At 37.2% G+C, this 27187-nt stretch overlaps 2 protein-coding genes and 1 long non-coding RNA gene across 9 annotated transcripts in view; 1 reads left to right on the top strand and 2 right to left on the bottom strand.

Moving 5' to 3' along the window:
• The window catches only part of FREM2 (FRAS1 related extracellular matrix protein 2), a 341111-nt gene extending 327792 nt beyond the window's left edge, over positions 1-13319 (bottom strand). For 3 of the 4 annotated variants that reach the window (XM_021065218.1, XM_021065216.1, XM_021065215.1), the window contains exons 1-2: positions 13274-13319; positions 11889-11976 (exon numbers count right to left, since the gene is read on the bottom strand). The gene's annotated coding sequence lies outside the window, so the exon portion shown is untranslated. The remainder of the gene's footprint in view (positions 1-11888; positions 11977-13273) is intronic. The other variant, XM_021065217.1, reaches the window with a different exon arrangement.
• The window catches only part of UFM1 (ubiquitin fold modifier 1), a 262633-nt gene continuing 244585 nt past the window's right edge, over positions 9140-27187 (bottom strand). Inside the window, exons 4-11 of one of the 4 annotated variants that reach the window (XR_002336499.1) lie at positions 23296-23471; positions 23023-23201; positions 22891-22947; positions 18265-18322; positions 17219-17258; positions 15754-15786; positions 14101-14404; positions 9140-11976 (exon numbers count right to left, since the gene is read on the bottom strand). Coding sequence is in view for 2 of the 4 variants with exons in the window: in XM_013980460.2 (XP_013835914.1) it covers positions 23050-23201; positions 23296-23471; positions 25685-25689 (333 nt within the window). In the remaining 2 variants the exon portion in view is untranslated. Of the gene's footprint in view, positions 14405-15753; positions 15787-17218; positions 17259-18264; positions 18323-22890; positions 22948-23022; positions 23202-23295; positions 23472-25684; positions 26257-27187 lie in introns of those variants that run through there. The other 3 variants (XR_002336497.1, XM_021065265.1, XM_013980460.2) reach the window with 3 other exon arrangements.
• Positions 23482-27187, top strand: part of LOC110255748 — a 35263-nt gene continuing 31557 nt past the window's right edge. The window contains exon 1 of the long non-coding RNA XR_002336501.1: positions 23482-23616. This is a non-coding gene — a long non-coding RNA (uncharacterized LOC110255748). The remainder of the gene's footprint in view (positions 23617-27187) is intronic.

The raw sequence follows: 27187 nt of genomic DNA, 5'->3' as shown, positions 1-27187 counted from the left end.
AAATTTCCCATCCATGAGTTCTGTGTATAATGTGATAAATAAAGTTGGAGCCCTGATTCTTAGATGTCTTCCTTGTTCCTCCACACCCCTAGTAATAGAGAAAAATAAGCTTCACTGATTCAAACAAACCTTTCTCGTGGTATTGGGTTCACCCTCTAAGCTATAGTTCCCAAGTGGCAGAATCACTGTGGTCAAGTACACTTGCTCCACCCAGTAGACTCTGCCCACCACACTCTGCTTCTCCCTTCAATCTGCCTTTCTTTAGGGTTCCGTGACTTAGCTTCAGCAAGGACAGTTCACTCATAGATGTCTATAATGCTTAGCTAAGACACCTTAACAGACAGAAATGAGAAGCCCTCCAGTGAAGTTCTGGTTTTCTTTTTGTTGCTCTAGTTGTGTCAGTGTTTTGCTCATTTGTGAAATGGAAATAGTAATAGGGTTGTTTTAAAGATCGAGTGAAATTCAGTGGGTAAAGACACTTTGAAAGATAGATCAATGTAACTTAAGATGGTGCAGCTATTAGACCACCAGCCCTTAAGAACCAGGGTCTAGGTTTTGTTTTATCCTTGCAGCATCAAGCACAATGCCTGACCCAATGTACATGATTACTAAAAGTTTCCCGAGTGAATTAATGACCTTCACAAATAGAATTAATTTCTCCATCTAGAGCTTTAGTCAAGACAGATTAGGTCTCGTTGTGTATGATATGACCCCAAGACTCTTAAGTTAACCCAATATGAGTCTATTTCTTCCTCTGGCAGAGCTTTCTTCTCATCCAGTGATTCAGAGACAACTTATCTCCATGGAGTGACTTAAAAATCTATGCTCTTTACAGGTTGTGACTCCTCTACCCACCAAGGCTTCCTCCAGAGAAACAGTGAAGATCAAAGAGGGCTTTTTCTGTCTTTGGAGGTGACACTGACACATCCTCCCACCCTATTTCCCACTGGACTGTAACTAAATCATCTGGACCCACATAACAAGCTGAGAGTATAGTCTCTCACAGGCCAAAACAGAGAGGACTCACAGTGGTGACTAATTAGAAATATCTGCCCATTAGGAATGGTGTTCATGACAGTTTACTAGGAGTCTTTAGAAGAAAAGCTCATGGAATTATTAAGAGCCCTCACTCTAGTCACCCTAATTTATTGGAATGATCATTTTGTGGATAAATATATTTCTACTGTAACTAATAATATGTATTTTTCTGGGATCCTGAGAACAGAGGACAGCATTTAAAAAAATCAAATAGAAGTAAGAAGGGATAAAGTAATAATTTACTTGGCCAGGGGAATAAAAAATAGCATCCCAGGCAATTTAATGTGTGACTTGGAGGTTTTATGGGAGTACAGATGGCAAAGGAATGAAAGTTGTTTACAAGTTTTGAAATGAGAATATAAATGTCCAGTTTTTTATTGTTTTTAAAAGACAATAAAATTACAATTTTTGGGAAGAAGATGGGACAAGGAGAGTCAATGGTAAGTCAAAAAAGTGAGCTAAATTTTACAGAGCACATTCCCAGCCGTTTCTACAAGAGCTCGTTCATGTGAGTGTCATCATTTTTAAATTTTATTTCACTTAGAAAGAAAAAAAATAACCTATGATTTGAGCCCAAACCTGCCTGTCTTTCAGTTATGCAATTTTCCTTCTCCATAGAAGGGTCTAGAGAGATACCTCCAGCCTGGAGAGTGAGACTGACCTGAGAAAAAAAGATTGTTCCCTAAGTTTTAAAGGCAGCTGTGTCAGATCTGGTCAAAAAGCAAGGACATAATCAAAGTAGAGACACCCTGGCTCAACTGTACTCAGGAAAATTATAAAGAAGAAATTGGTATTTGCAATGAAGACTAATCTTTACAAAATAAACTTGATTTTTATTGACATGTACAATACATGTGCAAATAGTGTAAAATCAAGATAAAAAAGTTCACAGATACAAAGCCAATAAAAGCTCTGACAATCCCCTTTTAGTAAAAAGATAAAGCCATCCCAATCCGTCAATAACGTCTGTAAGAGAAAGAAAAGATTTACAGTAGTGCCAAATTTCAACTGCTTCTGTCATTTACACCTTAATAAAATATGCCCTGCTTCAAAAGCTGAGACAATCAGATGTTCTCTACTTTGATTATAAAGCACTATAGAGATAGGAGACGCTGGACTCTTTATCTTTCCACTTTTCTAACTAACTGCATGCTGATTAGTTCCAGGATATGGACTTAAATATGAAAAATGGATTCGGGAATCCAAGGTACAAAGAGAATGCAGAGATAAAACTGTTCCAAGACTTCCAATATCTTAATAGGCAGACATGTATTCTTGATGTGTATATGTATGCACACAATGAATGAACATCTGTTAAAATTTCCTGATGATGAACTTCATGGTACTCAAAGCTGTCTCCTGTCTGAAGAACTAAATAGCATTCTAGGTGGCATGAGCCCATTTTTCAAAGGTCAAAGATAAAGAGCTTGATTCAATTAGTACTAAAAAGAAATTTCATTTACAATTGCATCAAACAAAATAAAATGCCTAAGAGTAAAAAAAAAAAAAAAAAGCATCTAGAAGTAGCTTCTGACATACTGAAAAAATATTAGCTGACCTGATACTCAGCAAGCAACTGAAGTATTATGAAATATACAAGGAAGTAGAAGAAAGAGAGATAACCTCTGATGTTTTCTTCCTGAATAAATATTTAGAGATAATATACTAAATATTTAGCATCTCCAAAATCTTAATATATTCTCAATAACTTTTATTCTTTTGGTATTGAATACATGATAATAATAATTGTTGAAACTTTACGATTAAACAGACATGCATATGCACACATACGGAATACACACTCTTTATAGAAAATTTGGGACAATATAAAAATTAAAATCACCTAACCACTGTTGAAATGTAAGACTCTATATAATAATTAGTGTGTATATATATATATAATCTTATACCTTATTTTTATTTAACACAAATTTTATAACTATAACTTTATTACACATATATTTTCCAATTGCATTACTATATTTTATATAATACACTTTCATACCTGAATGTCTGTTATTTAACATTTGTTATTTCCTTTTTGTTTTCTGCTTTTGCTTTTATAAATAATGCTATGATGAGTATCCTTGTACAGAAATCTTTGTTCACATCTCTGGTTACTTCCATTGAATAAATCTCTGGGAAATGGAAATAACCAGGTAAAAGGAGATATTTTAAGACTATTGATAATATTATCAATGGTCCTCCAAAAAGACTGAGTCACTTTACATTTACACCAAACCAGTATAGGAAGGTCTATGTCTTGCATGTTTGCCAACTCTGAGTATCATATTTTCATTTTAATCTTTGGTATTTTGATGGATGAAATAGCATCATATATATAAATATTTAATTCTACTACATATATGGAATTTTGCATCTCTGATTTTTAGTGAGTTTGAAAATGTTTACAAACATGTAAGTCATCTGAATTCCTTGTTTTTAATGAATTTTTATTTATCGGTACTTTTTTCCTATTGAATTACAAAGCTGCTTACATATTAAGATTGATACCCTATCTGCCATACATACTAAAAACAACTTTTTTCCTGCTTGACAGAAATTCCTAGAGCTCATACTGAGAAGCAACTGCTCCAAATTAATCATCAAAATTTGGGTGGATATGATCACAAGCAAGTCAACAAATTTTGATCCCTTCCTGTGTGCCAAGCACCACATTGGGTACAAGGTGAGAACTCACAGACCCTGTGCTCCAGTCACACTCAAGACACAGGGGGACACAGGTCCATCAACAGCTACCTGATGTTATACTAGGACTCAACACATTTATGTGCTGTGTGCTTTCCCTGGGGAAGTGAGGGGTTACTGAAGTCCCTTCCAAACCTTATTTTGCTCTGAAGATAGACTCACACACACACTATACAGACATCCCAGACAGACACCACACACACACACACACACACACACACACATACACACACAAACCCTTTCTTCATACATCCTTTTTACAGATGCTTGCAGAAAAGGCATTGTGACAGGCGAAGACAGACAAAGGACAAGGCAGGTCTATTAGTCATTATTTCCCCCAGGCAGCCCCTTTGGAATTCCCGAGACATTCTTCACACAAATACAGCTCTTGCTTCCCAAGTTCTCTTTGGACTCCTGCCACACTAATCACAGAGGAACACAGGCCAGCTAATCATTCCACGTCCCACTGAATTCCCTGGAATTTCCAAAGAAGTGAAACAAGCGCACAGCTTGGCTAGTTGGCAGACTACAAACTAGTAACAATGAAGCTTGTGTCAGACAAAATGATAAACTGGAGGTGTCTCTGTCAAAATAAGAAACAACACTTTCAAATACCTTTTAGGATTATAATAAAATAACAATTTAGGGTTCAGAAGATAAACAAAACTTGTTCATGGAAAAGAGACAGATATTTTCTTGTCTTTTTAAAGGTATCCTCATCTATACAGAAAATAGACTATATTCATAGAGGATAAGTGACACAGATAATTAAAAGCAACACTGGAACTGGATCCAAATATTAGGATCCTTGACCTAGTGCTCATCTCATGCACCATGTTGCCTTCCTATTTAAGTATATGAAATATAGGCTTGATTTGTAATTCACTTACCCAAGAAAAGGTGTATGGACTATATAGGGGTGTAGATTAGGTGGATGCTGGAAGAAGGTGAGTGAAAGGCAGGGAATCCAATGTGGGCTGGAGAGGAGAGTTCACAATAGGCTACGATAAAGGTAGGGATGTCCTAGACATCACTATCATCACCACCACCGCCACCACAACCACTGCCACCATCACCACCACTGCCATAACCACATCACCATCACCACCGCCATCACCACTACCACCACCACCACCATCTGCACTGCCGCAGCCTCCCGACATCTGTCACTGTTGTAAACTTATCCTCCTCAGATCATCCTCACACAGATGCCAAGGTGACATCTGTAAAAACTCTTACTTGACTGGGTCACCTGCTACCTATAAGATTAAGCTAATCGACATGGCTCCTCTGTGGTCTGTTTCTGCCTACTCTTCAGCCCCCTTTCCCTCTTCAGTCCCCTTTTCCACTGCCCCTTGCCATGAACTTGATGTTCCAGATTTACTTCATCCTTTTAGGAGGCCTCCCTCACCCCCTCAGCTGGGTTAAGTGCTCATCTCTGGGGCTCCTATTGCTACTCCACTACTATACCTATCAAATTTTATTCATATCTTCTAAAAATCAAGGTCTTATTTTTATGTTTGATCTACAACAGCTGCTCAGGACATGTTTGTTAGCATAGGTCACTGAATTTGGTAGTAAGAGCATTAAACCCTGAAGCCAGACTCTAGTTTGAATCAGTCTTGACACTTGTTAACAGTATGACTTTGTGCAAGTTACTTAACCTCTCTGTTCCTTAGTTTTTCTGTGTATAATGTGTGAATAATATTCTACAGTGTTTAGGGGAGCGTTAAAGGCGCATATACACTCCTTTAACGCTCCCCAAATCCATGCTATGTAAGCTACAAAAATATTTGCTATTGTGATTAAAAAGACATATAACATGTACCTCACCTCATGGAGTATTAAAAGTACTAGAAAAATAAGGAATATATGTAACAAGAAAGGATAACTAATAATTGAATTCAAACTCGATTAGGACTAAATATACATATTGATGGATAAGACATCTTCCTGCATTCCAGGAAAAGGGAAGACCATTTCAGGTTCAAGGGTGCAGGACATCAAAATGTTCATGGAGGCGATGGGGCTGGAGGGATGAGTGAGATTCAGGGCCTGTGCTCTCAGTAATGCTCTATGGGCATTTGGCACAGAGCAGTCCTCTGTCCTCTGTTATGTGGTGCTATCCATACCTCATGGCATTGCCGACTGCTAACAGCCCCAGCTTCCAGCTGCTTACTGCTGGTCGCACCTCCATCATGACAAATATAAATGCTGTACACATTTCCAAACCTCTCCTGGGAGAGTGGTACCATACCTGGTTAAAAACGTCGTGGATGGAGAAGAGTAGAAATGGCATTCCAGGTAAGAACAGCAAGATCAAAGGATGAATCTAAAAATGGCCATTAAAGGTTCTGGATCAAAGTGAAGGGCAAGGTGTAGCAGAGGTACAATTCTGCCAGAATTCAGGATGTGAACCTGGATGATGGACTAGGGTAAATTAGACTGGCATGCTGTGCACATCCTCTTGCTATGTTCCAGCTGCTGGAACTGAGTGGATGGAACACATAAGCTTTAGAGTCAAACAACCATGGATGTGAATCCTCCTCCTACCATTTATTTGGTGTATTATCATTTCACATACCTCGTCAGGCAAAAAAGAAATATACAGTTGATTGATGTGAAGACTTAAGAGGTATGTTAGCTAAAGCTCTTAGCAAAGTGTCTGGAACATACGATATGCCCCAAAAATATGAGTTTGCTTTCTGAAGTCCCCCCTCTGTTCTGCCATCATTTCAGGTTAATAACTTGCACCTGGATAACTTTCCACTTCACTTTATTTTTACCTCTAACTAAACACACCTAATTATCAAGTTTAGAGATGGGAAAAGGATGTGTTTTGCTCAGAGTGTCTGCAACAAATTACAGTTTCAAGGCTCAATGGTGGACTCCTAGGGGTTGCTGCTCTTTAGGGGGCCACTTGACACTGGTTTATTTAGAACACTCCAAACAAGCATCATGGAGAGGCAATTATCCTGTTCCTTGAGTCTGGTAAGAGGAAGAAAACGATACTTGGCAGGCAGAATAGATGTTCTTTTTTATATATGGCCTATCATAATTTTTTTCAATTTCACTGAAAAGAAAACCTTTAGAGATGGATTTTAAAAACTTTCTATTTAGAGGTCTCTTCACCAAGCAGAAACGTACCTATAATTGGCTCTGTGGCTTCCATTTCCCATTTAATATGAAACTTCCACCCTAACTGCATATCCCTGCTTACAGTTTGTTCTTTCAGAGGATGCTTCGGGCGCCCACACTTTTATCTATCAAATGGGTATTTGAATGATGAGTTCAGCTTGTTGATTCTTCCTAAGGAGTGTGGGCAACGGAAAGCAATCTGGCTACTGAAAAGAAAAATAGAAAAACAACTCTTCGTTGGTCTGAATGATACAGCTGTATCCAGTAAAGCTGGATTCAAGCTAAGAAGTCTCACAAACAACCTTTCAGTCACTGTGGGAAACTGGAGCGGATATTTGGAGACTAATCTTTAAGGTGTCTGAATTCCCAGCTACAAATTCTGTGCCCTTCGGCTCCCCCCCTTTAGGATATTGCTCTGCTCTTTGTGTTTCCAGGGAGTCAGGGTTGGCGGGGAAGGGAAGGGGGAACCTAAAGAACAGGAGAGACCCAGAGTGTGATTTGTTACTTGGCAGCACTGGGCAGTGAATTGTTGGAAGAGACTGAAGTGAAATTTGTTCATCAATTTCTGATTTGACTCGGGAATTGTGTTCACACATGCAAAGATTATTTTTAGGCACTTGATGTATTTCATCTATAGCCTTATCTGGGAAGCTACAACTGACTAATAACATGAGAACTGTGTCTCTCCTGCAAAAACAAAGATATGTTGGAATCCTAACCTCTAGTGCTTCAGAAAGTGATCTTATTCAGAAATTGTGTCACTGCAGATGTAATGAGTTAAGATGAAGTCTTGAAGGTGGGTTGCAATCCACTATGACTGATATTCTTATAAAAAGGGGAAAATGTGAACTAAGAGACAGATACACACAGGGAATAGAAGATGTAAAGAGAAGGAGAAGACCACCATTGCTAAGGCAAGGACAGAGGCCTGGAATGCATCTTTCTTTCATAGTCATCACAAGGAACCAACTGTGCTGACACTTTGATTTCTAGGCTCCAGAATCGTGAGACAATAAACTTCTATTGTATAAGAGACTCAGTTTCTGGCACTTTGTTTTGTTCATGGACCTCAGCCTCAGGGATCCTCTATTCTTTAGTACACACCATTTAATTTATCCAGCGTAGGCTAACCATGAGCAGGAAGCAGTGATGGGGGTTTGTCAGGCCCTAAACAAGAAATCCAATGAGAGATGGTGGAAGTAGTTAAGAGACTGGGGCCACTTCCCCAAGCTTCGGAGCATGGATCTTAACTCTAAAGGGCAGTGAATGGGTCTAGTTCATCTTTATACTCTTGGTAAATAAACACCTGAATACAGGAATGAAAGAATTTCAGACAGATAGATATGAAGCTGCACAAAGAAAGATGGATGCAACTGGAGAGTCTTTTATTCACACCACCCTTTCTTACTGGCTTAAAGATATAAGGAAGTGTTGGAGAGGATTTAGGATGAGCAAGTAAGAAGAAAGTAGAGGGAGAGGCCAAAGAGAGTGGCACTTTGTGAGGTACCAGCTTTCTGGGTTTTGAACTAGACTACCTTCCCAGGGCCTCAGCTGTGCAGGGCTTCCTGGGTAGGGTTTGAGTTATATACACCTCTGCTGCCTATTAGTTGTGTAACCTCAGAAAAATCAGCCAATCTCTTTGAAAGTTCCAGCTTCTTAATCTAAAATCTGATGAAAAAAGTCTTGACCTCACAGACTACAATGAGGATTAAATAAGAAAGTAAAACATGAAACACAGTGCTTGATACAAAGTGAAAGCTCAGTAACTTATCAGTTATCCATGTGCGCTTTTTCAGGAAACAAGTTAACAGTGATTATTCTTTGATAAGACTTTAGGTTTAAGGCTCAAAGTGACAGATGTATTGCTCCCACATACTGAAAAAGAAACAAACAAAAAACCCAACACCCAATAAATAATTTACTTATTCAACATGTCTATTTAAAGCATCTTCTAACACTATGCCCAAACTTAGAATGTTGAGTAAAACAGTCTAGCAGGCAACATGGATTTACGGCAGAGGGCGCAAAGGATTAGGACTGGACTCATTTATTTAGTCCTTATCTCTTACGTACCATTCCTATACGATGTGCACCACTAAGGATAATTTTAAAAACCCTAGTCTGTCCCTGCACTTATCTAGAAAACAGGAGAAGCCAGCATCTCCACTTTAAACATCGAAATGTTTGTGGCACTGACAATAAACATCACATGCAGTTTTTTTTTTTTTTAATAAAACAGCTCATCAGTTGTAAATTGTGCATTTAAGAATTAATTTATTAAATCCACAGTGTTACTCAGCCAAACAAATATTGACATGATGTATCATCACAATATGCTCTCAATAACAGCTTTTACATTGCTAACAAGTTTCGCCAGAAAATCAGAGATTTATGCCAAAAAACTGGCTCTCTGTGTTTGTCTGCCAACCTTGGCCAGCATTTTGCATGCAGACGGAATTACCACAACACCCCCTATATGGCAAAGCAGACAACGGGGCTATAAACCTACTTTTCAATGCTCACAATTCTCTTCAGTTACAAATGCATATTTTGCTAAAAAAAAAAAAGTCTGTAAGGATGTCTATATAGATTACTGAATGTTCAATTTTTCAAACAAAGTGAGACTACAGAAATGTTCAATAGCAAGCTATGAGGCCCTTTCCAGATGTATCTTTTCCTTTCGAAAGAATATTCAGTATAATTCTAGGAAAAATCATGGCCAACAAGCAACAATTCATAGTGTGGATCTTCTAGTCATAGCGATTTAGGAGCCAACCTCAGTGTGACTTAAATCTTCGCTCCCTTAACAGTAAAAAGAAGAAATGTACATGGCAGTTTGGGAAGAGATTAAGGATTAAATGAGATAAAGGATATAAATTTCCTAGAACTATGCTCAGCCCATTAAAAAAGGGTTTGATGCACACCTTCACATCCATAAAATTACTTCGGTTAGTAGATTTTGCTGGTTTTGAAATTATAAATTTTGGAGAGCCCAAGAAAAAGGAATACATCTTTGTAATACTTTAGCACTTACCAATATCCAAGGTATAGTTAATGATTAATATATATATTCGTTTAAAAATGGGAAACTGCTTTGAACTTTTAAAAGTGATTAATTCACTTCTGAGACAGAGTAAACTCTCTGCTACAAGCAGTAGTAAGGAAATATGGGTATACAGGTTAATCAAATATTCTGGCCAAAGAAGTTATTAGGTATGAGCACACAAGTGACATTTTCAAGGTTTTTTGTTTGTTTTTTTTTAATGCAGTCTTTTGATTATAATTATTGAATTATCTGCCATGGGCAAGGCAATTTGGAAATCTAGTTTCAGTTATGATCTTATACTTTTCTAAAATTAATAGTTTAAATCAGAGATAAATATACTTCTGTATGTAATAACTGCCATTGTGGAGGACTGTGCAGAAGTGCTTGCTGCTTAGGAGGAGTGAGGAGAGTGTCAATGTCTCTAAATTGGAAGGCAAGTGGAGAAAACAAAGGCACGGAGGCATGAGAATATGACACAATGGTGACAGTACATATTATCTGTAGTTCAGTGTAGCTGCAGTCTGAACTGGAGAGAAAAACTCGAAGAAAAAGTAGCAATAACAGATAACTGTGAACAAAGACCAGTTCATGAAGGGGCACACGTCATGAAAACTACATATTATTGTTCAGTGGGATTTTGACTAGTGGAACTACATATTTCCACTTCAAAGAGCTTATTACAGCAGCAGTGTGGAAGAGGAAATGGAGACTAGAAACTCTTACAGCACATACAAGATGAGGGCTTTAGACAGCGGAGATGGCTATGAGATATATTTTGTAATAAGAATGAACTGAAGTCTATGAACGATTTGCCACGGCAAGAGAAAGGCAAGAAGCTAATCAGTTTCAAATACCGGGCTTAAGCCGTTAAGGTGTGGATAACAGATTAGACAGACTGAGATCTTTGAAAATGTTTACTTCAATTAATGGTTTAATTAAATAGCCTGATATCAACAGAGATTTACCCATCCCCGGCACTATCAGAGGATACTTCTAGAATGTCTTTATTGGAGGAGCTTAAAGGCATCAGTCTGGTTGGAACAGCAGCACTAGGGAACTAATCTTGCAGCTGCATCTACAAGATGCATAAGATTAAAAAAACATAAATGATCTGATGGGATTGATGAATATGGGGCCATAGTCCAACCCTATGGAATAGCACCAGGCTTATAGTTACCTTTATTTGACTGGTTTTTACTTAAGGTCCTACAATCTTACCATGTGTATATTGAGTATTAATAAGTAATGCCATTTATGATTACACATGTATTCAGTACTCTGAACTGAAACTTTAAGCCTTACACACTTCTCTTACATTTTAAAATTTATAATTTGACACAGATCTAGTATATCGTGAAAAAGATAATGAAATATTCTCCCAATATATGGAGAGTTCTAAAGTCAAACAAGAATTAAAATTTAAAATCTCAAAATTCCTTAAGCCTCTTTCTTCTTCAATAAAATGAGGATAATTTGGTATTGTTGTGATGGAACAAGTGAAAGTACCCACATATGTTAAGTCATAAGTCATATATATATATATATATATAGATATATCTCTCTATATATATCTATCTCCATGAATTCCACATGTAAAAACATAAATATGTATGTATATGCACATATATATGATTTACAGGTTTATAAATAACCTTGGGAACACTAATAGTTAATTTATAAGTGTTCCATTACAGTACATTAACGCTTCCAAGTTACAAGTATTTTTACGTCTTTGGGTAAAAGAACTAATAGATATTTTTAACATCTTAATTTGGGTACAAGGGGCATAAATCAGACTGAGATTTTCCCCCCATTGGCTTTACTTCCACATAACAAATCTTAAGAATAAAACATCTAAAAAACAAACAAACAAAAAAATAAAAACTACTGGACTTGGAACACTTGAAAAGGAGGCTTTACTACCAGTGAGAGACTGTTCGAGCATCTTGGCACTTACCTACTGAAACAAGCAGTGGAATGTACACTTTCCAAGATTCTGGAACATATTCTAGTTGCTCTGACCCCTTAGACTTCATTTAGTTCATCTATAAAGTGAAAAGGTTGGCCTTATCATTGATTCTCAAACCGAACTGCAAAGCAGTTATCACCAGGACTGCTTCTAAAATTCTTATGCATCACTCCAGATTTGGTGAATAAGAACTTCAGGGGTGGTTTCCAGGAATCTGTATTTATAATTTCCTAGGTCCCAGGTTTGGGACACTTACTATCGACTAAATTTTTTCTAAAAACAGACTGACATTTGGAAATACACACTCATTTCTAAGAGCTATAGCCATTAACCATTTTGCCCTCTTTTTGTTTTGTTTTTCTGTCTGCACTGGTTATATGTTGACTCAACAAGCTGTGCTAATTCAGCGCTTTAATAATAAAATAAGAGTAGACAATATGGTTTATGGTATAAGAAAATGTATTTTCATATTATGTACCAATAAAGCATTTAAACTAAATACTTCAAAACAGTCTGTACAAAGAAGTTAACAGATCACACTTAATAACAAAATGCCTAGTTCTTTAAGGAAATGTTTTTAAGAACTTACTGCAATAAAATTTTCAAACCAAAGAAGGACTATATTAAACAAATTATGGTATGGAACACCATAAAGCTTACTTATGTAACAGAGCAGGTAGAATTTTGTGCTAGAAACAAAATGGGAGGAAATCTCATTCAAATCCCTCAAAAATTCAGGGAATGGATATTCATAAATTTCTAGCTAACTGAGGCTTACTGTTGGTAAGGACCAGGGCTCTTTAGGCATAGATTTTGTTTATAAAAAATAAAAAAATTCTCCAAACATTAGCAGTATACTTTTCTACCTCAGCATAGATGTTTTTTCCCTTTACAATTCAGAATCCTACTGTTCATTTATCAAATATATGAACAATATCTATTTCTTAAACGTAACCAATGTCAACTTTCAGACACTAATTCTACTGCGTAGTACTTTTTCAATAAGCCTTGGGCCTGTGCTCGCTGAGATAAAAACCGGTCTTTATTCATCAATAGTCCAACAAGCATTTACAGAAGGCCTGCATTTCCAGGCCTACCTCCAGATAGCTCACCATCTAGAACACAGCAAGCCAAGTACTAGTTTTCAATCACTATGAGACTATGTTTGATTTTTCAAGGTGTAAATAGATACTGATGTTCCCTCCAAGGGCAAACATACCCATCTTTAATGCCTATCATTCTTTAGATTCTCTGAAGGGGAATTTTGATATCCGTACGTTGATAAGGCCTATGCTTTGCTTTCTCTAACTGCCTTCTGCTCCTTTTAACAATGGTAAGTACTTTGCTTTTCCTTTCAGTTCTTCCCAACGTACCCTCTGCGGTTGTCTCTCCAGTTTGGCCTTTTCTTTGACAAGCCTGTTAACAGCTTTCTGCTCTCCTTCATGTCTGTCTTTTGTTTCTTTCCTTCTTAGGAGAAGCCTGGTCAGCTGAGCTTGCCCATCTTCCCTTTCTGGCTTCTTAAAGGTTTTCAATATGTATAATTAGCCATTTTAATTAAGCATTTCCTTCAGCTCTGTTGTGAACTTCAGGTTTCTTTACAATACTCTCTTCCCTCAACACTATTTAGAAATATTATCCACAAAAAGATGACGATTTCTTGAGAATCTGTTTTAAAGGTTGTTCTAAAAGAGATCAATAAAGGAATGTTTAATTCAGTAATTAATGCTTCTACTTTATTTTCACTTCTCAGCATTACACATACTGGATTCTGCAAGATCAGAGCTAAAATTCATTAGTGTGGGATACCAGTTTTACACATAAGGGCTAGATCAAAAATTCAATTTTTTTGGTTCTTTGATGTTAAATTAAAATTTTTATCAACACATGAAGTTTGAAACTTAAAAGGAAGATAAATGATAAGAAGATAGTTAAGTATTCACTGATGTGATCCATTACCATATATATATATATGCATACACACACACACACACATATATGTAATTCAATTATTTTTGTGTCCCAAGTTGGATGCTATCAAGCAAACTGCCACACATGGATCCAAAATCTTTTTATATTTTCAACTCAAAGAATAGAAAGATTCAGTTAAGTTTTAATTTCCAAATACTGTCAGAAAGAATTATCAGAAGCATCCTCCAGTTATAAAACACCGCTGGAAAATCCAATACCGTCAATGAACTACCTGTGTGCGCTGCAAAGTAGCAACAAAAGTCTGTGATCTTCTGTTGTGATGACACCCGCAATGTGAAGCCTTTCCTCTTCTCATGAAGAGTGTGAGGAACAAGAAGGAATGGAGTCATTTCATCATTTTATCAACTATTGGTGTTTTCAGAGTATTTTAAATGGCTGATTCCAATTTTACAAGAACAATACCAGTATTTATCCTGCAAGGTAACTGCATGTTCCAAGTAGCAGATATTAACAACTTCCAACACGATCTCTAGGAATTATTCGCAGTTCTGAACCATGCTTTAGAAAGACATTTCCTATACAAACAGACAAAGCAAAAAGTTAGGTATTTTAAAAAATGACATGCTACCATTAACATCCCAACAATTATTATCTAAAAGAAACAAGGGGCTGTAAAGTAGGTACACAGTACCCAATTCCAGGCTTTTTAAGTCTTGTTCCTATTCCTCTCACACTTTCACAACTCAACAAATGTCTGAAAATCTTTAACACTAGGCAAGAAAACACTACCAAATACAATCATCCAAGAACAACATAAATTAATTTAACCATCAGTACTTGCTTTAATACACAATAAAATATTTAAGGACAAAAAAATAATAAATCTAAATTACCCCAAGTGACAAAAGTTTAGAAACCCTTACAATTTTGTGTCTGGGTTACTGCTGAGACTTTCCTCGTATCTCACAACACCCGTAATTCAATTTTTAAGGGTAGTACAATAGGCAACCCATTAGAGTAAGTGGTAATTCAAATTAAACCACAAAACATTCCTAGAGTAAGAAAAGCAAACCCTTCAAACCTAAGTTTAAAGGCATTTATACAACAAAATGCCTCATGATTTTTTTAAAAAAGCCTTTTTAATTTAGTAAAATTATACACTTAAAATTACTGATTTATATAAAAAGAAATTATCCTTTTGAATCCCTCTTCATTTGCTATATGGCTAAGATTCAATCCCAGGACCTATGAGGACAATGTACTTTTGTAGAAGCACTGTAGAATATAAAAGTAACTACTTCTCAAGATGGAGGCTGTATTACATAAAATCATGCTTAATTTCAAAATACTATGATTAGATTATAAGCTAAGGAAGGCTTATCTAAAAAATATATACAATAGCCTGTTAAAAAGTTTAAGACTACTTTGACCCTTCCTACTTGTCAGGGTATCAATATATAGCACTGCATAATGTTAACAGCTTGAAACTCCTGAGTGCAGACTAAACCCCATAAAATTTAAATGACTGTACTTCTTTAAAATAATAATAGCCAGCATTTATGGAATGCTTGCTGTGAATAATGCAAACTTTTAAGCACTTCACATATAGCAGCTATGAGGTAGTTCAAAATCATTATTTCCATTAGAGCACAATCTTACCTTTAAACTTTTTGTTACATGTATTATTTAATATTTAAGTACCTTTAAAGCTTATTAGTCAGGTTTTCTCTCTTGTAGCCAAAAGCATATATAACTGATAGATACAATGAAACAAACTACACACGGGTAAAGACTGCAATATGACCCCTAAAAAGCAGCTATCATCCTGGTAAAATCCTATTGTGTCTAATTAGATGAATTAAGTATTTAGTTATCAGTTGACATAGACAACTTTACCCACATGCCACGGATTCTGGATACTCACCGGCAGTCTGCGCAGGATTTATCCCTATTCCATCTAGAAAATAAGTTGTAAAATCATCTAAGTTATTTCTAATGCTAAAAAGCTTTAATAGTAACAAGAAATGTGCCAAAATAGTGCTGCTGTGTATATAGGCATAACCCAAACAATTATACCAAGAACGTGACTGATAACCTTTCAGGTAAGTTATACCTTGAAATCTCTTATTACGCATTAACACATATCACTGGATTAGGCAAAAACATCTGTCAATGTGGTGATCCTGATAAATTCTACAGAAGACAGTTTTTTAATTCTATTTGGGCACACCCAGTGAAAAATAAAGCCAAAACACCTTATGTATGTCATCTAATCATTTAACATTGCTCTGAGGCATCAAATCTTTTTTTTTCCAAGGGCCACACTTGGGCCATATAGAGGTTCCCAAGCTAGGGGTCGAATCGGAGCTGTAGCTGCCAGCCACAGCCACGCTAGATCCGAGCCACATCTGTGACCTATAGCACAGCTCACAGCAATGGCGGAGCCTTTAACCTTCCGAGCCTTTAACCTTCCGAGCGAGGCCAGGAATCAAACCCGCATCCTCATGTGTTCGGTACTACTGAGCCACAAAGGGAAGTCGGCATCAAATCTCAAGGCTGGAGAGCCTACCGTCATTTCAGTTCCACTCACACTTGACACAAGTTTACAAAGCACCTTCCCAATAGCTATTCACTTATGACTCTAAAACATTCCAGAAAAGTAGGATTGCTTTTTTCTAAACAGAGATGCACTGCAATGTGACAGCACATAGAATGTCCCAGAACGAGAAATTCTGTCATATTTAAACTAAATCACAGTACTGCACACTAGAGCCATCTTCTCCTAGTCTACCTTAACTACACACCAACCACTTGCCAGAACCTGTGAAAATTACCTGTTTTCTTTAAAGACAGTTAAGCCTTGCCTGAAATCTTTACTTCTCATCTTATTTCAGCATTTTCTCATAAGGCCAGTTGCATCAAACTTAATTATCAGTACTATCCTAATTTATTCAAAATTTAGGTTATATATCTTACTGGATAAAAATTCTCATTATTGCAAGCTCATAAGAAATTGTTTTCTATCAGGACAGGTATAACAAAGTATAGCAAAGGTACATTCCTGCTTAACTTCTATATTTTAAAAGCCTTTTACCAATATTAAAAAAAATTAAAAAAAACTTTGTTAAATGAAATGACAAGTTATTTTCAGTAATAATTTGGCATGAAGTTATAAGGACACAAAATATTATAAAGTGCTATACTACATAACAAAAGCACAAAAAACTAAGAGACAACTATGGACAATAACCCTGACTTAGTGTTTGCAATTATGTATATCACTTATGTTGACATACGTTTTGGACTTTTTGTATTTAATTTTAATTAGTATGGTTTCTTTTAAACAATTTCTATAACTCTAACAATAAAGTTTTAAAATGAATTCTTACCATTGGTAATAATTGCACTTGTTGCTGCAGGAACTTTAAACTAAAAAGGAGAAGGAAAAAATATATATATAATGCTAATTTAAAAAGACAGTTACCAAAGATGGGGTATATATAATCAATTCTGTAACTGTAAAACATGATTTATCTTTTAGAATGAATGACATCATCAAAGAAATTATTACTTTATCTTTAAAGAACTACACTGTTCTCTAAATATTGCATTTCATTGTACCTAGAACACCTTAGATTATAAAATGCATCTTATTTTATGCACTACAGAAAAACAAACACTGTCAATGTTTACTCTTTTAGACTTAGATATGATTTACTTTTGTCTTAAATAACGCTTACGCCTAAGCAAAAATAAAAGCAGAGTAACTGCTCAGAATATTCCTAAAATATCTTTGTTGAAATAGTAAATTCAAACAAATGCTTGCCCCATGTTACAAAGATAATTAATGGCAGAGTTAAAAGAGGAACCCCAAGTCTCCCAAATCACCTATTTGTGCCATTTTTACCAGCCCAAACTTCTCTGCTAAGTCATGTCCAATGAGTTACTGTAGAGACAACTCTGATGAAAATTCTGGATGGAAAAATTTCTTATAAACTCAAGCATATTTTTAAAAACACTCCTAAAAATAACAATTTTCTCTGACAGGCCACATTCTTATAGAGAAAATTTGAGAAGTATGATAAATACCTAATAAAATGATACTTCCAGAATCAAAGCTAGGAAAAAGCATACTTATAGTGTGAAATAACGGTTTTTTAAAAATGTACATACCATTACCTTTTCAATTTCAATAAAAATTCTCCTTATAATTTTCAGTGGTTACTTTAAATAGATGTGTCAATTTGTTTAACTCATTCTTACATGAGCCTCAACTGCCACTCTACTTTCACCTTAAGTAAGACTTAGCTTTCTGACAGCATAAACCTAGTAACGAACAAACCCATGTGGAAATGGTGGGTCAATACACGTGCCAATTTTGGGGATACACTGCCAAACCTTATTCTACACAGACTGTCCCAATTTCTGTACTTACTTCTTCTGCTGCAAACTTTAAGACTGCTGTGAAAGGTGTACTTTCAGGAACACTGAGCCTGCAAGAATCAAAAAGAATTTTTAAAAGTTCTTTGTTACTAATTTTGGCAATTGCAGCAGACCTCAGCATAGCTGTCTTTTGAGTCTGAGGTTGGCTGCTCTCCCCACACTATGTTCATTAACTCCTTGTAGTTGAGATGGTGCCCTCACCTCCACTTGAAAATGACTAATCTACATAGGTGTGGATTTGTACGTTTAATACTTTGCTACAAATGAGTCTAATACGTAGCTTGCTTCTTCTTTCCAGAGGTGGATTTCAAACAGCTGAATTTCTCCTCAGTCTTCAGGACACTTTGCCATCTCCTGCTCATCCCAGGCAGGAATGTGGTCATTTTCTTTAGAAGAGGAGGCTACCTGGAAAGCTTTGTCGGATCCTAGGTCTTTCAATGAACCTTTCTGTGCACTTTCCTTTTTTTTTTTTTGGTCTTTTTGCCATTTCTTGGGCCGCTCCTGCGGCATATGGAGGTTCCCAGGCTAGGGGTCGAATCGGAGCTGGAGCTGCCGGCCTACACCAGAGCCATGGCAACAGAGGATACGAGCCGTGTCTGCAACCTACACCACAGCTCACAGCAACACCGGATCGTTAACCCACTGAGCAAGGGCAGGGATCGAACCCGCAACCTGATGGTTCCTAGTCAGATTCATTAACCACTCCACCATGATGGGAACTCCTGTGTACTTTCAATCATCAAGTCTCCAAGAGGATAAAGATGATACTCTGGCAAAAAGTGAAACAAGAAAGTGTTTCACCTGTACCTCATTTGGAAAAAAGCTCACACAATATAATCTGAAATAAAATTTTGGAGTGATGTGTGATTTTGTTAAATGACTTGTATAGTGGCAAGCATATTTAGATTACAGAGTCAATCTGTGCCAATTTTCCAACTTAAACACTAAAAAACAACTGACATTTTATCTTAAGAAAGCACTCAAAGACACAGAACTAGGTTAAAAAATAAAAAAAAGATTCCTAAAGTAAAATAAATTACAAAGATTAAAGACAGAAAAATAGATTCTCGTTCAAAGCTGGGAAAGCTAACATTTTTCTTGGAAACTTCTTTACTTGTCACCATGTTATTCTCTAATAAGTTAATACCAACTACTATGAACGTAACAATCTCAAGTATCTGTTTTGTCACCTCACTTAGTCTATAGACGGATGGATGAATATAAAAATCATTACATCTGACAAGCACAACACTATGACTTGCAGTAACAAAAATGAATAGATTTCCTGGCTGCCCTCTTTCACTCCCCCTAAATACTGCTCAACAGGTAAAATAGATGCCATTTTTCCCTTTCCTTTTTTAATATGGAATAAAAAGAAAAACAAAATTCTAAAGGATAGCCATTCGTTTCTTTATTTAATTTAATTTATTTATTTATTTATTTATTTGTCTTTTTGTCTTTTTCTAGGGCTGCTCCCATGGCATATGGAGATTCCGAGGCTAGGGGTCCAATCGGAGCTGTAGCCGCCGGCCTACACCACAGCTACAGAAACAGCAGATCCGAGCCACGTCCTTGACCTACACCACAGATCATGCTAACGCCGAATCCTTAATCTACTGAGGAAGGCCAGGGATCAAACCCGCAAGCTCATGGTTCCTAGTCGGATTTGTTAACCACTGAGCCACGACGGGAACTTCAGCCATTTGTTTTTTTTTTTTTTTTTTAAAAATCTTATAAACTGGCAATGTAAAAGTTTATAAAGCAGGGAACAGTACTTTGCAAGTTTTTTTTTATGGTTTATTTACAGCTCAGAACCTAATAGTCAATGTCCTAAAACTGTGCCTATAAGAGAACATCTAGGAGTTCCTGTCACGGCGCAGTGGTTAACGAATCCGACTAAGAACCATGCGGTTGCGGGTTCAATCCCAGCCCTTGCTCAGTGGGTTAACGATCCGGCGTTGCCGTGAGCTGTGGTGTAGGTTGCAGACGCGGCTCGGATCCCGCGTTGCTGTGGCTCTGGCGTAGGCCGGTGGCTACAGCTCCGATTCAACCCCTAGCTTGGGAATCTCCACATGCCGCTGGAGCGGCCCAAGAAATGGCAAAAAGACAAAAAAAAAAAAAAAAAAAAGAGAGAACATCTAAAACTTTGGAGTTTCAATTCACTTTGGACTAGAGGTTGGAAATGGCCTTGTATCATATAATTAAATACCATGTTGATACTTAGTAATGTAAGTTTCTATCTGTACATTAAATTGTTTAGACTATCCAAAGAGTTCCAATAAAACATAAAATAAAAACATAAGCAGGACCGGGAGTTACTGCAATGCCAGAGGCCTTATCTAGATTTGAAGCTTTTATGTGTGCCAGTCTCGTCACTTTGTAAAACTTGTGCTTACATTACACTAGTATTTTGAAAAAAACCAGGAATTATCAGGTTGCTTGTCAATTTGGGAACAGGACAGCCAACACTCTGATGAAGTGATGGTGGTAATGAGGAAAGGGGAGGGGATGGGGTGGGCAGTAAAACTGGAGAGAAAGACTGGAATCACACGGGAGGAGTTAAGATGCTTTGAACACATCCTGAACACAAGAGAATGTTTGATTTCAGCATTTCTATAACCAAGTAGCAATACCAAGAGGGAATCTATCAACAAACAAGAAACTAAACAAATAAAAAATATGACATCCTTCCAGAATAAATCTAGAATTGAAACATCCTTTCTAGGATTCAACTATTAGTAACTCAAGGAAGTATATGTTTACCTGCCTGACAAGTGAAAAGTGGCCTTAAAAAAGTTAAAGCACATTGTCCCACAAATCTCAGAGCTGCTTTTACTATGACCGAAGCAGTAGTAGTTAGCATTACTTTGAATAGGAAACACAGCATAATTACCCTTACACAGACACACGCATACATTATCTATATTTTATATACACGTACCCCTATAGATTACACACACACACACACACACAAACTACACACACACTAAACTATAGGTGTGCCGACTAAATTCATTCAGTCACCATGTAAGTGACCCGGTACAACGTTCCAGGCACTCTTATAGATATGGATGCTGTCCTGCTCCTTCTTTCTCCCTCCCTCCCTCCTTTCTAGAGCTTTTCACAGGAGTAAAGTCGTGCTCTCCACTGTAACAGCATGGCATACAGAAATAATGGGTTTACAGATGGAGCAGTAGGTTTACACATGTGGTGACGGAAAGAGAATTCCCCTCTGATGCTGTGAGTAAGGGGGTAAGGAGTTGTGGAAAGTGTAAAGAGAAATTTTTTTAAAAATTCCTTCAGAGAATAAAGTGAAAAATAAGCAAATTTGGGGAATGTAGCAGAAGGTTGGGTACTATTAAATGTAGCTATGAATTGTACGTAAAACACATTAGGATGGCTGTATAATTTTCTCCAGGCACATTCAGCCTTCATAACAGAGAACAAGAGTAGCTGAGTGTTTCAGCAAGCAGAATATATTAGAGAGAAACACAGGGGCACCAGAGTGGAAGGTGTTTGCAACAAAGTGACTTAAATATGGATCATGGATAAGAAGGAAAGAAGTGATGTAAGGAACAGGAGAGAAGGTAGTGATATAGTTAAAAGGCAGCTGGGTAAATAGATTTTTTTAAAAAGTGGTGCAAAAGAGATATTACAGTAAATCTGCTGGAAGAAGAGAATGTGCTCATTCTTTCAAGAAGACAGTTCTTAAAAATGACATTTTGGAGGGGGAGCAGTAACCAGGGATCTTAAAGTTTGAGGCTTTAACCATGAATACCTGAGATACAAAAGGATTCGATAAAACACCCAGGGAGTGAAAGGCTGGCTGGCTGGGTAGCTGTATGGGTACAAAGCTGAGGCAGAGGATACCTGTTACAGCTGAGTTAGACAGGCCACGACAGTAATTTTACAAATTATGCATAAAGTTCTATTAAAGTGCTTTTCCTTGCCACACATCATGCGACTTCCACCTGCAGTAACCTTACTTTTAGCTAGAAATTTTAGGAAGTGCCAATGAGTACGCAGTCAGATTTGTGGTAACCCATCACTCAACTAAGGGATAAGAATGGGCTCCGCCTGGATAAACTGCCCTATTTCCGTATTTCTCATTCCTACTAAACATTTTCTCCTAAAAACCCACCTTGAATAGACATAGTCTGAGGCTCATTACTTTGTGACGTCCATTTGTTGACTGAGTCAAACCCAAGGCGAATCAGGAGTCTGAGAGTGATAAACGTTCTAGTACTTTCGGAAGCTAGGCTGGGATTGGGATGACTTCTTATTTCCTTTAACAGCTAGTCAAAGCAGTGAAAGGCCTTTCTTATAGAGACTCCTTTAAGGACTCCAGCAAATCACCAAGAGACCAGTCTTCACATCTTCCCGCTCCAAAGCCCCCCAGATGAGTCGGAAAAGACCACAAAGCAGCAGCAACGTTCCCAAGACACCCACCCGCACACCCCCGCGCCCAGGCAAGCCAACACTCATAGGATACCACAGCTCGAGTGGGGTGACGGAGGCCCCCGGGGAGAGGAAAGGAATGAGGGCTGCTAGGGTGGACGGCGTTCGAAAGACTCGAATCCCCCAGCCCAAAAGGGCCCCCCGAGGCCAAGCTACTCACACTTTGTACGGCAGCCGCGGGTCGGACGTCAGCGTGATCTTAAAGGAAACCTTCGACCTGAGGAAGAGAGCGGGAGAGGTAAGGTCAGGCAGCGGGACCGGGGACTACGGCAGCTGGAAAGCAAACACTTACATGGTGGAGTCGGTCTGGACGGACACCTCACGCCAGCTCGGCCCAGGCACTCCACTTCCTCCGCGGCGTCTCGCTCCCCTCAGCTCCACGTCTCCCTCGGCAAATTGGGGCCCTCCCAGGTTGCTGTTGTCCAAGGCATTGCCTGAAAATCGGGCCCATTTTCTCACGCTGCGCGGAGCCTACAAATTAAAAAATAGCTGCTGCTTTTGCATTTATATCTCTGACACAAAACTTCAGATTGTACGGTAAGACTATTTTTCTAACTGCAGTTACCTTCTGCTGTATTTTTAGTCAGGCAGCACAAGCGCAGGCATAGACGGTAGGCCTCCAGGTCCCAGCTGGCAGGTTGAGGCGGAAGTAAGAGTCCTCGGAGGCAAGCGAGGACCAGGTCTGTAGGCGGGACGGTGGGCGGGGCTGGAGGCGGTGCTATCCTCAGTTGCCGAGGTAACCTGGGGGCAGAGAAGCTTGATTGACGCTCAAGAAATTGGAATCTTCGTTTGGCTTTAATATTAGTATTTTCTGCCTAACAGCCTAATCCTGTTATTTCTTGTAGCTTTCTCGTACTTTTTTCTTTCACATTTTAAAATTCAACAGGTAAGAGATTTATCAAGCTGGTGCAATTGAGGAAATTGCAGTCTAGGTGAGAAGAGTAATCCAGGAACAGATTTCAGCAGTTTGTTACGTGCTCTGATAGGATTAAACCAGGGAATTATGTTGCCGATCATTTATTCAGTTTAATAACAAACTTTGAATCCTCTCCATACCTCTGGGTATGCTGGGATGAGTAAGGTACAGTGAGGGAGAAGACTCTATGCCCTCTAAATTTTATTACAAATCTAAGTAACTGTATTTGGAGAATAAACATCTTATGATGTCTCTAATGCCCTTTTAAAGAAGCATTGTAATGAATAAACGAAATGGGAACAGGTAGGTACTAAAATAATAGAAGTGGCTACTATTTAGAATATTATGTTAGATTCTCAAGGAGAGATATCAAAGAGAGGAATAGGGAAGCAACTGTAGTGGGAGTGCTGAAAACCAATTTCAACTTGGCCATAATTTCGTAACAGATTACTTGTCTATGGAGGTGTCTCCCCACACAGGGAGTGATGATGCTGATTGTGGGAAAGTAAGACTTCAGCAATCTCATGAGAGTCATTGTCTTCTTCACTTTGGAAAATGTGGGTCCTGCCATGTATATAGAGGGATGGAGGCAAATGCTGACTCATAGATTTGGGGATCAACAGTTATGGGATTAATAGCTGAAATTATCAGATTAGTTGGTATGGCTAACACCTTTGAGGAAGCAATAAAGAGAAAAGAGCTGATTGTGTCTACTTGATGTCTACTATCCAAACAACAATGAAGAGATTAGAATACATAAGTACAGTCTCTATTCTAAGAATATATATCATAGGCTTTTAAAAAAATCTGCATTTTGATATTTTGAGTTTTGTTCCTGCTCATCTATGAAAACATGTGGCAAAATCCTGAAAAGAAAAAAATATATTTTGATCAGCATTTTTACTGTATGTATAAAAAGTAGTGAAGACAGGACTCAACCCCAGGCAGAGTGACCTTGGTACTTACATTCAACTGTCTTTTCAGAAAATATATTAATACATCAAAAGGACACTGGGAAAACATTGTGTCCTGAAAGACATTGAAAAGTACCTCTTCCTAAGTGTTTAGAATTCCCTCTCCTCCTCATAAGTGTGCCTCCTTAGAGTCATAGTATAATTTCTGGGGGTTTTTTTTGGGACTGTGCAGCAATTATTATAACAAAAGAAGGACTTTCCTACTTAGTGAACAGTTAAAGTGCCAGAATATACTTAATGACCATAAACAGAAGCAAATTCTGAATCTAGGAGATTATTGGCAAATACAACATTTTAAGAAAACAAACAGCATAAGTGGCCTAATGTGTTTTGGAAGGGATCCAGTTATCATGTAGAGCCAGAAATGCTTGTAGAAGTACATGGTGTGACCATATTAAAATTCATTAAATGTCAATGAATCCCACGAATACTCTGTTTGCAAAAGCATATGAACTTCTCTTCATTATAAAGGAAATGGAGGAAGTTAAATTTACTTGAGGGCTAAAAGGATTTGCTTACTTTGTTTTAAAAATTCTTACTAGCTATTTCTGTGGCTGGGTTTAAATAAAATAGAAAACACGCCAGATTTAGATGTCAAATGTTTTTGTCACTCTAACATTTTCATCCTAATTTGACTGTATTTATGATTATGACTAAAATCACATGATAGGCAAGTTTTATAATCCTGGAAGATTTACACTGGGATAAAATTTAGGATCTTCTACTATAAACACTTTCTATTATAGGAAACAAATTGTAACCTGATGGATACTAATTATTAATGGATACTAACTGCTCATAACCCAAACTCAGATGTACTCAAAATATAATTCGTGTTTTCTGTCTTGCTCACTCTCTGTTTCAAGCCAGTTTCTGCCTGGTGCAAAAGGTTAACCTGTGTTTTCTTTGTCAAAGTCTTTCTTAGACAAATTAGGATTTCTTAGTCCATCGTGGTTTCCTGACTAGTCATGTGGTTGTATATAATGTAGGCTTTCAGGAGACTATGGTAGCTGGTCCTTTGTCATCATCTGGCCAAATGCCCACTGAAATTTATATTTACTAACATCATCTGAGATATCTGCAATGTTGTCCTTTAGTGATGGCGAGGCATCTTCAGGTCACCAATCCTTCCTAGGGAATATAAAGAAATACTTTCTGGATTACTCTGTGGCTGTAGCAAGCTCAACAAGGCTCAATCACCTTTGACTAATTATTATGTACTTCTCTCCCCAGAATATATTGAACATTGATTTTTTTTTTCCTGGGTTCCACTAGAAGCAAGAACTAGATACCTCCTCTCTTGCTCATCTGAAAGCAAAAACTAAGTAGGGGCCATTGTCCTAGGGATCAAGGAATAGGTCCATTTTTCCGAAAAATCTTCCATGTTTAATTCTATCATTTTCTCCCTCTTTCTCCAGCCTGGAGTATTTTAACATCTTGACTGCATTGTTCACAATCACCAAGATATGGAAACAACCTATATGTTTGAATGTATAAAGAAATTGCAATACATAAGAATGGATATATAAATTGTGATATACATATATATAACAACTATATATATAATAACTATATATATTATATTAGTTATATATAACTATATAATAACTGTCTACAACTGTATATTTATAGTATAAATATATAAAGCCACATAGGTATATATACCATATATTTATAAATTTATACATATAAAGTTTATATCATATCTATCTACCTATCTACCTATCTATCTATCTATATCTGCAACAATATGGATGAACCCAGAGGACATTAGGCCAAGTGGTATGAGCCTGGCTCAAAAGGAATAAAAATTGCGTGACCTCATTTATATATGGAAGTCAAAGATATAGAAGTAGAAACTAGAACAGTGATGACCAAGAAGGAGCAGGTGGGGGAAATAGGAAGCTATTGATCAAAGGGTATAAAGTTGCATTTATAGAGAGTAAACAAGTCTAGAGATCTAGTATATAGCATGATTACTGCAGCCACTAGTGTTTTGAATACTGAAAATTTGCTAGGAGAGCATATTTCAGGTTCTTTCATTATAGGAAAAAATGCTAACTACATGAGGGGATGGTATGTTAACTCGACCGTACTCATCTTTTCACTATGTATGCATATATATAAATATATATCACATCATCATTCTGCTCACCTTATACATATAATTTTTATTAAAAACATTAAAAAATTTTTTCTGGAGTATCCCTGAAATCCCTTAATTCCTAAAGCCCATATCAGATCAATTAAATTCATACCTCTGAAGATATAGCTCAAGTTAAAAAGAATTGTATGATAGCTTGTCATATTGTGAATATAACCTGCTTGCTATTAAAACAGTAATATTATTTTCAATTTGACATTGTTGGCCTTAGATATATTTAAAAAATATTTATAACTCTCTGTCATGCCTAATCAAAGCAAGAAACTGTCACTGATAATATTCTCTTATATTCATACATCATTTTATTCTTTTTGAAGTATTTTATATGCACTGTCTTATTTAATGTCTGAAAAGAAACAAACAGGAGTTCCCGTTGTGGCTCAATGGGCTACAAACCCAACTA

Source organism: Sus scrofa, chromosome 11 (assembly GCF_000003025.6).
Source record: "Sus scrofa isolate TJ Tabasco breed Duroc chromosome 11, Sscrofa11.1, whole genome shotgun sequence".
Taxonomy (NCBI): domain Eukaryota; kingdom Metazoa; phylum Chordata; class Mammalia; order Artiodactyla; family Suidae; genus Sus; species Sus scrofa.
Note: the sequence above shows the minus strand (reverse complement) of the source record. Positions and strands in the feature narration are given on the sequence as shown.